The sequence below is a fragment of the Onychostruthus taczanowskii genome, unplaced genomic scaffold (assembly GCF_017590055.1).
Source record: "Onychostruthus taczanowskii isolate IOZ18803 unplaced genomic scaffold, ASM1759005v1 scaffold101, whole genome shotgun sequence".
Lineage (NCBI taxonomy): Eukaryota > Metazoa > Chordata > Aves > Passeriformes > Passeridae > Onychostruthus > Onychostruthus taczanowskii.
In genome coordinates this window covers 170,176-180,273 of record NW_024496638.1, presented here as the reverse complement: position 1 = coordinate 180,273, position 10,098 = coordinate 170,176, and the positions used below count along the sequence as shown (strand labels likewise).

Sequence of the window (10,098 nt, the reverse complement as noted above, 5' to 3'; positions counted from 1 at the left end):
CAAACCCCTGTGCCCCCCCCAAATCCCATTTCCCTCCAAATCCCGTGTCCCCCCTAAATCCTCCCGTCCTTCCATATCCTGTCTTCCCCCCCAATTCCCTGTTTCCCCCCAAATTCCCCCAAACTTCCCAATTTTCCACTTCCGGGCGTGGCCACGCCCACTTCCGGCACGCCCCGCCCCATACAGCCGGGAGGGGGCGTGACCGGGGCGGCGCGCGGCAAGATGGCGGCGGCCAGGGTTGGGGGGGGGAAGGGGGGAAAACTGGGAGGGCAAAGGGAAGGGAAGGGAAGGGAAGGGAAGGGAAGGGGAGGGAAGGGGGTAAAAGGGCAGAGGAAGGAGGGAGAGTGGGAAAAGCAGGTTAAAATGGCAGGGAAAAGGTAAAACGGGGAAGGAGAAGGAAAAAATGTTGGGAAAGGGGGGAAAAGAAAGGGAAAGTGGGAAAGGGGAAAAACGGGGGGAAAGGGAGGGAAAGGGGGAAAAACGGGGAGAGAGGGGGAAGGAGAAGGAGGGGAAAGGGGTGAGTTTGGGGGAGAGGCAGGATGGGAGGAAAAGAGGAGATAAAAAAAGGTGGAGAGTCTGAGCAGACGAAAGGAGATTTTTTGGGGAAAATGGAGACCTGGGGGACTTATGGGTTCTGGGCAGCAGGGTTTGGGGGGGCTGGGGTTGGGAATCGTGTCCAGTAGGATTTGGGGAGGTCCCTGTGTGCAGGCAGTCCCAGGCCTGATATCCCTGTGCTTTCCCTGTTCCCTCCAGCTCTGCTTCCTGCGCCGGCATCTCGTGTGGCCGCTGATCCCGCAGCAGCGCGGCTACCGGGGGGATTCCCCCACGGATTCCGGGAAGGACGTGCTGGAGATCCCGCTGCCCCCCTGGCAGGAGCGTCCGGACGAGCCACTGGACACCAAGAGAGCCCGGCTGCTGTACGAGAGCAGGAAAAGGGGGATGCTGGAAAACTGCATCCTGCTCAGGTGGGCTTGGCTCTGAGGATTCCAGGTCCTTTCAGTAACAGGGAAGAGATTATTGAGGTAGTGCAAAAATCTGTGGGATTAGTTGCTCCAAGATCTTGCTGTTTCAGGATCCAGTGCTGGAGTAGAGCTGGGTGAGCTCAGTGAGCCAAAATCCTTTGGGAAGGATGTATGTAAATCCTGGGACATGTGAGCGCAAGGCCGGTTGGATTTTGGGATTGAAGGAGAGATTGGAGACATAAAATTGTGGAATTCTGGAATGATTTGGGTGGGGAAGGACCTTAAGGAAACCTTTCCCTATCCCAGGTTGCTCCAAGCCCTATCTGATCTGGCTTGGACATTTCCAGGGATGGGGCAGCCACAGCTCCTCTGGGAAATCCATTCCAGGACCTCAGCACCCTCCTAGGAAAGAATCCCTTCCCAATATCTCATGTGAACGAGCACATGGAATCCTGGAATGGTTTGGGATGGAAGGGACTTAAGGGTCATCCAGTTTCACCCCCTGCCATGGGCAGGGACACCTTCCAGCAGACCAGGCTGGATAATGGGATTCCAGGGGTGGAGATTCCAGAGCTTCTCTGGGAATGCTGCGCAGGTGTTTTCCCACCCTCTGAGGTGAGGGAGAGCAGGCTGGGGGGGTCCGTGTTTTCCAGGATCCCATTGAGCCGGTTCTTAGACCCCAGCTCTTCCTTCATCTCCCGCCCATCCTGATCCATCCCTCTCCAGCCTCTTTGCCAAGGAAAACCTGGCGCGCATGAGCGAGGAGCAGCTGAACCGCTACGACCGCCTCATCAACGAGCCCAGCAACGACTGGGACATTTATTACTGGGCCACCGGTACGTGTGGCCACGCCCTGGGACACGGGCACGGCGCCTGGGGACACCTGGGGACAGCGCTCAGCTGATGGTTCCCTCTTTTCCCCTCAGAAGCCAAGCCCGCGCCGGCGGAATTCGACACCGACGTGATGGCCATGCTGAGGGAATTTGCCAAAAACAGGAACAGGGAGCAGAGGCTCCGGCAGCCGGACCTGGAATATCTGTTTGAGCCACCGCGCTGAGGGAGGGGACGCCTCTGTCCCCGTTCCCTGGAGTAGCGCAGGGACATGGGGCTCTGGACTGGCGTTTCCACCTTCCCTATGGTTTTCCTCCTCTCCCAGCAGCCTCTGGACACTTGTGGAATGCTGAATAAAGCCCTGGCTACCGGCCTTGTTTGGCTGCTGGCCTTGCCCCTCTCCTGCTTTGTGACATCGGGGTCGGGCCCTCGGTGACATTCCCAGCTCAATCTGCCACATGCCACCTCACTGACATTCCCAATTCCCACCTTCCCCTTTTCCCAGGACCCCCAGGAGGTGACCCCACCCCGGGGCGGGGGCTGGAGCGGGACATTCCCGGTGCCCTCCAGGGACAGCCAGGGAGGTTGTCCGACCCGGGAGGTCCCCGTTGTCGCGGTTACCAGGAGACAGAGTCGCGTTCCACGGGCACATTCCAGCTTCCGGGCCTGCTGGGAAGGCCCCGCACCTCCAGTGCACCTCCAGCCATGGCGTAGCGCCGTGCCTCGGGCCATTCCCGCCGCCAGGGGCCCATTCCCAGAGCCAGGATGCCGTCCCTGCCGCAGGACTCGCCCGCCTCGGGATTGGGGACGGGGTTCCCCATGGTGAGGGGCCCCCCCTCCGAGCTCAGGGATTTCTACGTCACCACCTACCAGGCGGCCTTCGGGAAGAGGCCCACGGGGACACCCCAAAAGCTGAAGGAAGGGCGCGTTTCGGGGATCGAGCCCCCCGGTGACGGGAGCATCCGGCCCCTCCTCGGCGTCCACACCGGCTCGGGATACGTGGTCAACAACTACTCATCGCTCAGATCCCTGATCTCCCCGCACGTGGAGCGGTAGGTCCCCGCTCCAGGAGTTTGGGGGGCACGTTTTGGGATCGCTCCGTCACAGCCGTTCCCACCACAGCCACGACACCGACGTGTCCACCACCTCCGAGGACTTCAAGGTCTTCGGGCGCCCGGATTACCAAAGGATGTTGCCCGAGCATGTGGATGAGCCGCAGTGTCCATATCCCACCGGCTTCTCCTTTTCCCGCCTCCGTTTCGGGGAGGTGAAAGCCCCGAAAGCATCCGGGGAATACGGCACCCAGAGCCACTGTGCCAGTCCTGCCAAGCCAGGTATTGTTTTGGGGTCTTGGGAATCCCAGGGAAAGCTCCAGCCTTAGTGGGAGGGGTTTTGGGGTGTTGAGATCCCAGGGAAAGCTCTATTCCCAGGAGATTTTGGGGTCTTGGTTATCCCAGGGAAAGCTCAGTCCTTAAGAGGATTTTGGGGTGTTAGGATTCCTGGGAAACCTCCATCTGCAGGAGGGTTTGAGGCCCTGGGGGTTCCAGGTCCAGCTCCAACATCAGGAAGGTTTTGGGATTAATGATGGTCCCAGAGCCACATCCCACTCTAGGGATTTTGGGATGTCAGTGTTCCTGGTGCCAGGTCAGACCTCAGGAGGTTTTGGGAGTATTGGAGACCCCCTGCCCCCCTCAGACACAGTGGGACAGGTGCATCCAGGTAATAATGCCAGGCCTGAGGACACGGGGGACATCCCTGCTCCGTCTGCTTCCCACAGATGTCCCAGCGAGGGTAACGGAGCTGTCGGGCTGCACCGGGACCGCCCCGAGGAGTGACCTCACCCTGCCAGAGCAGCCCGTGAGCCCCATCCCCACCGTGTCCCCTGTGCCCCCGCCCCTCAGCACCCCAGGGGACACTTTTCCTATCCCACAGCTTGGTGTCGGTGGTGGTCGGATGGATTCCTTCCCTGGCAGCACTGTAAGCAAAGGGACGGGGTGGCGAGGGCAGGGGACACTCTATCCCCGTGCTCCCAGTGGGCTCTGAGGCGGCCCTGGGAGCTGCCTGGGCATGGGAATGAGCAGGATCTCATCCCTGTGTCCCCCCACACCCCCAGCCTGCCATGGGCCAGCCTGCCCCCTTCGCCCCCCCGGAGCTCCGAGTGGGACCCAGGGGAGTCATTGCCGTGAAGGTGGGTGCAGCCCAGCCATGTCCCCTGTGCCCATCCCTTTTCCCAAGGAAGCACGTTCCCGACCCGCTGCATCCCACAGAAGCCACTGGCATACAGCACTGTCCACAACAAGTTCCTGAACAAGCTCTCGCCGCTGGCCCCCGTAGCACCAGGTGAGTTTGTGGGGGGATTGCAGCCCCCAGGAGGAGTGGGCACTCCCCTCACCAATCCCTCCTGGATTTTCCAGGCTGGTGGGCACAGCCTCCAATCACCTGGGCCCCGAGATCTGTGGAGGGCATCCAGATCCCGAGTCCCAGTGGCTTCAGCACCAACAACCGCCCCACCATCCTGTGGCGCATCGATGACCCCCTGACGTGACCCCCCAAAAAGTGCTGCTGCGTCCTGGGAATCCCATCCTCGGCTTTTCCCAAATCCCCGTAGGAGGAATAAAGACCCTGCGTGATGCCATGGGGTTGCTCCCTCATTTTGGGGGTTTCCTGCATCCCAAAAGCTTGGCAGGAGGGGTTTGGGTGCTCAGGGGGTGTCGCCTGGCTAGCTGCCGCTGGAGGGCTGTACGAGCCCGGCTTTCCAGCTTTCCGAGCCGGCTTTGGGATGACACAGCTGATTTGCGGCAGGAAAATCTGGGCAGGGCTGTGGTGGGAAGCAGGAGGATGAGGAGGAGGAAGGACCCCGCATGGTGGGCAGCCATGGCACGGGGAGGCACTTGGAGAGGCTTCGTCCATATCTTCCCTGGCCATGGGGAATGGGATCTGTGCCCCAGGGAGTGGCTCCCGGCAGGGTCCCAGGGGATGTGAGGAATCACAGAGGGGCTCCCCACCAGTTTAGGGACCCCCACCCAGTCAAGGCATCCACACACAGCTCAGGGAGCCCCTCCTGCCAGTCAGGGATTCCCACCCAGCCCAGGGACCCCACACTCAATTTAGGGCCTTGCACCGAGTTCAGGGTGAGGACGCTGGTGCCAGGCTGCTGGAAGAGTGGCTGGGAATGCTGGGGTGCGAGGGGGCCCTGCCTGGTTTGGGGACAGAGCCGGGACACGCGGGACGGCAATGGGGCCGGGTAGGCGTGGGAACGGCGGGGCGGGGCATGAATGGAATTGGTGGGCGTGGCCCAAATGGGCGCGAGCTGCGGGGCGGGGCCTGTGCCCCGGTGGCGCGGGCTCCCATTGGCCGCGGCTCGTTGCCATGGCCACGGCGTCGCCCTCCCGCCCCCCCCGTNNNNCGGCTGGCGGCCGCCGAGGGCCCCGACGGCGTCGAGCAGCGGCTGGAGGTGCGGGGCCGGCAGGTCCCGGCCGAGCTGTGGGCTCAGCAGGGGCTGCGGAAGCTCTACCTGAGCGACGCGGGGCTGCGGGAGGTCCCGGACGAGCTGGCGGAGCTGCAGCACCTGCGGACCCTCGCCCTGGACGGCAACGAGCTGATGGAGGTGCCCGAGGCCGTGTGCGACCTGCCCCACCTGGCGCACCTGTACCTGGGCCGCAACGGGCTGCAGGGGCTGCCGCCCTCCTTCGCCCAGCTCCAGAGCCTGCGCTGCCTCTGGATCGAGGGAAACTTCTTGGCGCACTTCCCCCGCGCCCTCCTGCAGCTGCCGGAGCTGCGCAGCCTGCAGCTGGGGGACAACCGGCTGTGCCGGCTGCCCGCGGCGCTGCCCCGCATGGCCGGCCTGCGGGGGCTCTGGCTCTACGGGAACCGCTTCCAGGAGTTCCCGCCCGTGCTGCTGCGCATGGATCGCATCCGCGTCCTCGACCTGGATCGCAACCGCATCGCCAGCTTCCCGGACCTCAGCGGCCTCGCTTCCCTGCGCCTCCTGTCCTACGACCACAATCCCGTCCGGCAGCCGCCCTGTGTCGGGGATGAAGTGCAGCTGGTGGGGGACGGGGCGCAGGAATACATGGAAGCGCGGCAGGAGCGGCTGCAGAGCCTGCAGCGCCAGGAGGAGGAGGAGGAGGAGGGCACGGAGGCCGCCCCGGTATCCCCCGAGGATGGGCCGGAGGATGGGGAGGGGGAAATTGCGGCCCTGACGGGATCGCCTGAGGAAACGTGAGCCGCTGTCCCCCTGAGGGGGTGCAGAGCCTCCACCTGACTCCCAGGGAATTCCCATCTAGGGCCGGGAAAGGAGGAAGTTCACAGCCTCCACAAAGAAAAACCAACAGTCTGAGGATCAGCCTTAGCCCGTTGGGACGGCACCGTTGTGTCCTGGATTGGCAGGGCTCACGGATCCCAATGGTTATCCCACCTGAGAGCATCCCGCCTCCTCCTGGGTGCCTTGGACTGGGATACAGCCCCCTCCCTGAGGGGTGATCCCACACTGCCACCCCACGAGAACGAGGACATTTCCACTCCTCCACCTCTGAAAATCCTTTACTTCTATCCCAATGGGCAGGATAGGAAAAAACAATACTAGTTGCATCCATTCCATGGATCCCATCATCCTAGAGAGCTCTGAGGTTTGGGAACAAAGGCACAGACCCTGAGAACCCCATCCTACTGCGGGAATTGGGCTGGGACAGAGAATTTTCCACCAGGCTCCTCCTGACCATCAGGTTTGGGAAGGAGCCGATGGAAATTCCACCTGGATCAAAGCACTGCCTCTCTCCAACCTGGACAGGGTTTTGCCTCTGTGGGAAGAGCAGGCTCATCCCTGGCACTGTCTGTCCCAAAACGGGCACCAGATCCAGGGCTGACACCTTATCCTTCCTCTTCCTCTCTCCAAGTGCCTCTTGGACCAAACGCGTGCAATAAAAAGCACAAATCCAAGGAATTTGTTGTGAGAGAAAAGTGGTGGGGACCAGCCTCAGGGAAGGGTTTATTTGGGATCCCCTAAAACCAAGTGACATATCCTGGTGTGCAACCACCGGCTCCTCTTATTTTGGACATCCAAGCAATCCTGATTCCCTCCGTCCGTCTCTGAGCTGAACCTGTGTGGTGGAAAGCTTGGGGATCCGAGGTCTGCAGCTCGCTGGAGGTTTCAAACCACACATCCGCTTTTAATGGCCACGGATTTGGGTTTGGGGCTGGGAGGCAGCCAGAGCTCCTGCCACATCCGCTCCGGCACTGCAGGCCGATGCTGCCGGCTTTTCCCGCCACTTCCTATTCCGCAGCAGGAGCCACGGCTATTTTGGACGCGTGGAACTTCCTCGGCTGCGGGATGTGCAGGAGCTGTCGGTGCCAGCTCCTCCGGGGTGATTTCAGGGATTTGGGGCTTAGCGGGAGCTTTGAATCAGGTCTTGCCAATAGGTGCAGGCTGTCAATCCCTTTTCCCACCCAGGTGCCCATCACTGTAAGGCAGAGCATCCCAGGGTCCGACGACATCCCAGAAACACGCTCCTGGAATTCTGGGTGTCTCCCAGCCCTTCATGCCACCCATCCAGGGTGCTGCTGCTTTATCTGGGAAGACGCTCTTGCTAATTAGCAAGGAATTATCCATGATCCCGAGGGTGCTGACCCTGGCAGAGACCCTCAGCATTCCAAGCCCCTGATGTAGTCAAGATCTGATGCCACCAGCTCCATGCAGATCCCTGCCAGCCCACCCATTCGGCAGGAATCGGGATGCAGGTGGCTCTGGATGCCACCAGCCTGTCCCCGTGGCTGGGATCAGATCCAGGAGCTCTGACACCTGGGATAGAGGGGTCCTCCCTCTCTGCAGCCTTTTCTCAAGCTTTTCCCAAGGAGCTGGGTCGGGATCCAGGCACCGGTGACGATGGTGGTGACACCAGGACCAGGAGCTGCCGCAGTCAGTGGGAATCTGACAGATTCCGGCTCCGCTCGAGTATTTTGGGGCCGCTGGCACCGGCGAGTCCCCGCTGCCGGCAGTGCATCATCCATACGTCTGTCCCTATATATATCCCTGCCTCCTCTCCCGGCCCCGCGTGCGACGGTTTGTGGCCTCTCCGCAGCTGGGATCACGCTGCTATTTCCATCTGCTCCTGCCGCCTGCCAGCACAAAGCAACGGGATCGGCAATCGCTGCGGATCCGTGCAACAGGAGCGCCGGGATGGCTGCGCTTTCAAAGATTTGGGAGGATAAAAGGAGCCCGGCGTTGGTGTAAAAGCCCAGGCAGAGCCAGGATTGGTGGCACCAATGCTGTTGGCAGCTTGGGAATGCCAAAATTCCCAGGTTTGGCTCAGCTGGAGGTGGAGCATGGGTAGGCAGCAGCCACCTCCCCTCCACCAGGGTGCAGGTGGCAAGGGGAAAATGTCCCCTGCTGCCACCTCCAACTCTGCAACCCGGGGCCTGAAAGGTGGATCCAGAGGGATCTTATCATGTGCAGGGAGGACACGGATGGCCCTCCTGCCATCCCTGCGTTTGGAGTTTCATTTATTTATTCAAGACCAGCATTCCGTGAATTATTTAACAGCCACCAGCGCCTTTTCCATGGCACCAGGACACAGGATATGGTTCCCTGCCTCTTCCTTCTCTTTGGAGCCACATTCCAGTCCCTGTCCCGTGCCAAGGAACTCAGCTCAGACCTGGATGGGATGGGAACTCACTTGGCTCCAAGTAGGCTGCGGGGATCACTGTTGTTTCTGAAGCCCCCATGGGGATCCCAATCCTAGCAGGATCCCAGAGTCTGGGTGGGATACTCAGTGATGGATGGGATAACACTGTGGGAATGCTCAGGGCTGGGGGGGGATAACACTGTGGGAGGGGGATGCTTAGTGCCAAGGGGATGCCCACCCAACTGAACTGTGGTGCTCACCCAGGTGTGGTGCCCCCATTCCCAGCCCAGGATCCACCCCCTCCCTTTCCCCAATCCCACAGATGACTCACGCTGGCAGTTACTGACTGTCCTTTATTACTGAGAGCAGGGGCTGCCTCCTGAAAACGAGGGGCCCCTCTCCCCAAAAATAGGATTCTTCAAAGGAGACGCCTCGACCTGTGTGCCCCATCCTTGGCATCGCCAGCTGGGCACCCCCCACTCCAGCCGCTCCTCAGCCGGGCCAGGCCGGGCTCTTTAATGGATTTTTTATCTTTTTTTTCCTTTTTTTTTTTTTTTTTGTTTTTTTTGTTTTTTTTTTTTAATTTTTTTTTCCTGTTTGTCTTACATCGACACACCAGTTGGATGTTACCGTCACATGAAGAAGAGAGAACCTGAACAAGATCACGGCTACGAGCTCTAGAGTTAAAAATGAACACACAAACCCCCGGGGAGCCCGACCGCGGACGAGGAATCCAGCCTGGAAAAGCGGGGTGCCCGAGGGGCCGTGGGGGGCACCCGGCTTGGCACAGCCCTGGCCCTGCCACCTCTTCCCCAGGCATGTAAGTCTCTTCTTTTATGTTAAAAAAAGAGAGAATATGACAAAAATACAAATGTCCCTAAAAGCGTTGTTATTACTGTAATAGCAGTATTATGACTTCTCTCCAGATTGTCCAAAATCGTCTAAATTGGGGCTGTGGGAGCTGCTGGGAGCCAAGGTTGCCACGGGGGGAGCAGGAAGACTGAGGATGATCTGGCGTCTGCCACGGAGAGCCACCACCGACCCCCTTGTCACCCCTGTGGGGCTCCCAGGTAGGTCTGTCCCTGTTTTTGGGGGTCCCAGGGGGTGGGAAGGGGTCTGGCGTGTGCATCCCAGGGCTCCGTGGGGATGCTGCTGCTGGCACTGATCCTGCCAGGCTGGCTGTCCCAAGGAATGCCACCAGCCCAGGGAATGTCACCTGCCCTCGATGGGGACAACAGCGCTCGCTCCACCCTTTATCCCCAGGGGTGGGCACGGAGCTCCCGGAGCAGCCCCGGCGCCCGGATCAGCCCGGCTGGAAGGGGACCCTGTGGAGCTCCGCATTCCCCCGAGGAGCCCCTTCCATCCCGGGCTGGGGGCGAAGGCAGGACCGGGGTCCCCAGGGCGGCTGAGGGACCCCCCGCTCCCGCCGAAACCCAAGACGGAGGTAAAGCATCGAACCCGGCTGAAGGCAGTGCACGAAGGAGCCCGCTTTGGATAAGGAACTGTGTCATGGCTTCCGATCCCAGGAAAAGGGGCTGTCCCCTCCCCTCGGTGTCCCCCGCCAGCCCCGGGAGACTCGAGGGGGCGCGGCGGGAGGGGGCGGGGCAGGGGGGCGCCGTGGCTCCGCTGGCGGCTCCGAGAGGTTTTATGGAGCTGAACGGGGAGGGAGGAGGGTCCCTCTTGCA

At 61.0% G+C, this 10,098-nt stretch overlaps 3 protein-coding genes and 1 long non-coding RNA gene across 14 annotated transcripts; all 4 read left to right on the top strand.

Annotated features, from left to right (window-relative positions):
- The first annotated feature begins 156 nt into the window (after positions 1–156).
- SDHAF2 (succinate dehydrogenase complex assembly factor 2) lies at positions 157–2,166 on the top strand. Its single transcript, XM_041412338.1, has 4 exons — positions 157–237; positions 754–965; positions 1,689–1,798; positions 1,889–2,166. The coding sequence occupies exons 1-4, from the start codon at positions 223–225 to the stop codon at positions 2,017–2,019; spliced, it is 468 nt and encodes a 155-aa protein (XP_041268272.1). The 5' UTR covers positions 157–222; the 3' UTR covers positions 2,020–2,166.
- A 148-nt stretch (positions 2,167–2,314) lies between these two features.
- LOC121339955 lies at positions 2,315–4,428 on the top strand. Of its 11 annotated transcripts, none has more exons than XM_041412299.1 (7): positions 2,315–2,845; positions 2,916–3,127; positions 3,571–3,650; positions 3,767–3,770; positions 3,907–3,981; positions 4,064–4,133; positions 4,208–4,428. In XM_041412299.1, exons 1-7 carry the CDS (start codon positions 2,559–2,561, stop codon positions 4,323–4,325), a joined length of 846 nt encoding a protein of 281 aa, XP_041268233.1. In that variant the 5' UTR covers positions 2,315–2,558; the 3' UTR covers positions 4,326–4,428. The 11 variants fall into 11 exon arrangements, with proteins under 11 accessions (XP_041268233.1, XP_041268223.1, XP_041268213.1 ...); XM_041412289.1 differs by having other exon boundaries at positions 4,061–4,133; XM_041412279.1 differs by having other exon boundaries at positions 3,726–3,770; positions 4,061–4,133.
- A 636-nt stretch (positions 4,429–5,064) lies between these two features.
- Positions 5,065–6,315, top strand: LRRC10B (leucine rich repeat containing 10B). The gene has a single exon (XM_041411094.1). It carries the CDS (start codon positions 5,065–5,067, stop codon positions 6,016–6,018), a length of 954 nt encoding a protein of 317 aa, XP_041267028.1. The 3' UTR covers positions 6,019–6,315.
- A 2,730-nt stretch (positions 6,316–9,045) lies between these two features.
- LOC121339263 lies at positions 9,046–9,862 on the top strand. Its single transcript, XR_005953150.1, has 3 exons — positions 9,046–9,233; positions 9,340–9,483; positions 9,677–9,862. It is a non-coding gene; the product is annotated as an uncharacterized LOC121339263 (long non-coding RNA).
- The last annotated feature ends 236 nt before the right edge of the window (positions 9,863–10,098 follow it).

Bases quoted from the DNA above. Each gene is read 5' to 3' on its own strand.
- SDHAF2 (XM_041412338.1), top strand. The intron at 966-1,688 runs GTGGGCTTGGCT...ATCCCTCTCCAG, and splicing joins GAAAACTGCATCCTGCTCAG to CCTCTTTGCCAAGGAAAACC. The intron at 1,799-1,888 runs GTACGTGTGGCC...TTTTCCCCTCAG, and splicing joins CATTTATTACTGGGCCACCG to AAGCCAAGCCCGCGCCGGCG.
- LOC121339955 (XM_041412238.1), top strand. From the start codon at position 2,559: ATGCCGTCCCTGCCGCAGGACTCGCCCGCCTCGGGATTGGGGACGGGG. The intron at 2,846-2,915 runs GTAGGTCCCCGC...TTCCCACCACAG, and splicing joins ATCTCCCCGCACGTGGAGCG to CCACGACACCGACGTGTCCA. The intron at 4,134-4,207 runs GTGAGTTTGTGG...TGGATTTTCCAG, and splicing joins GCTGGCCCCCGTAGCACCAG to GCTGGTGGGCACAGCCTCCA.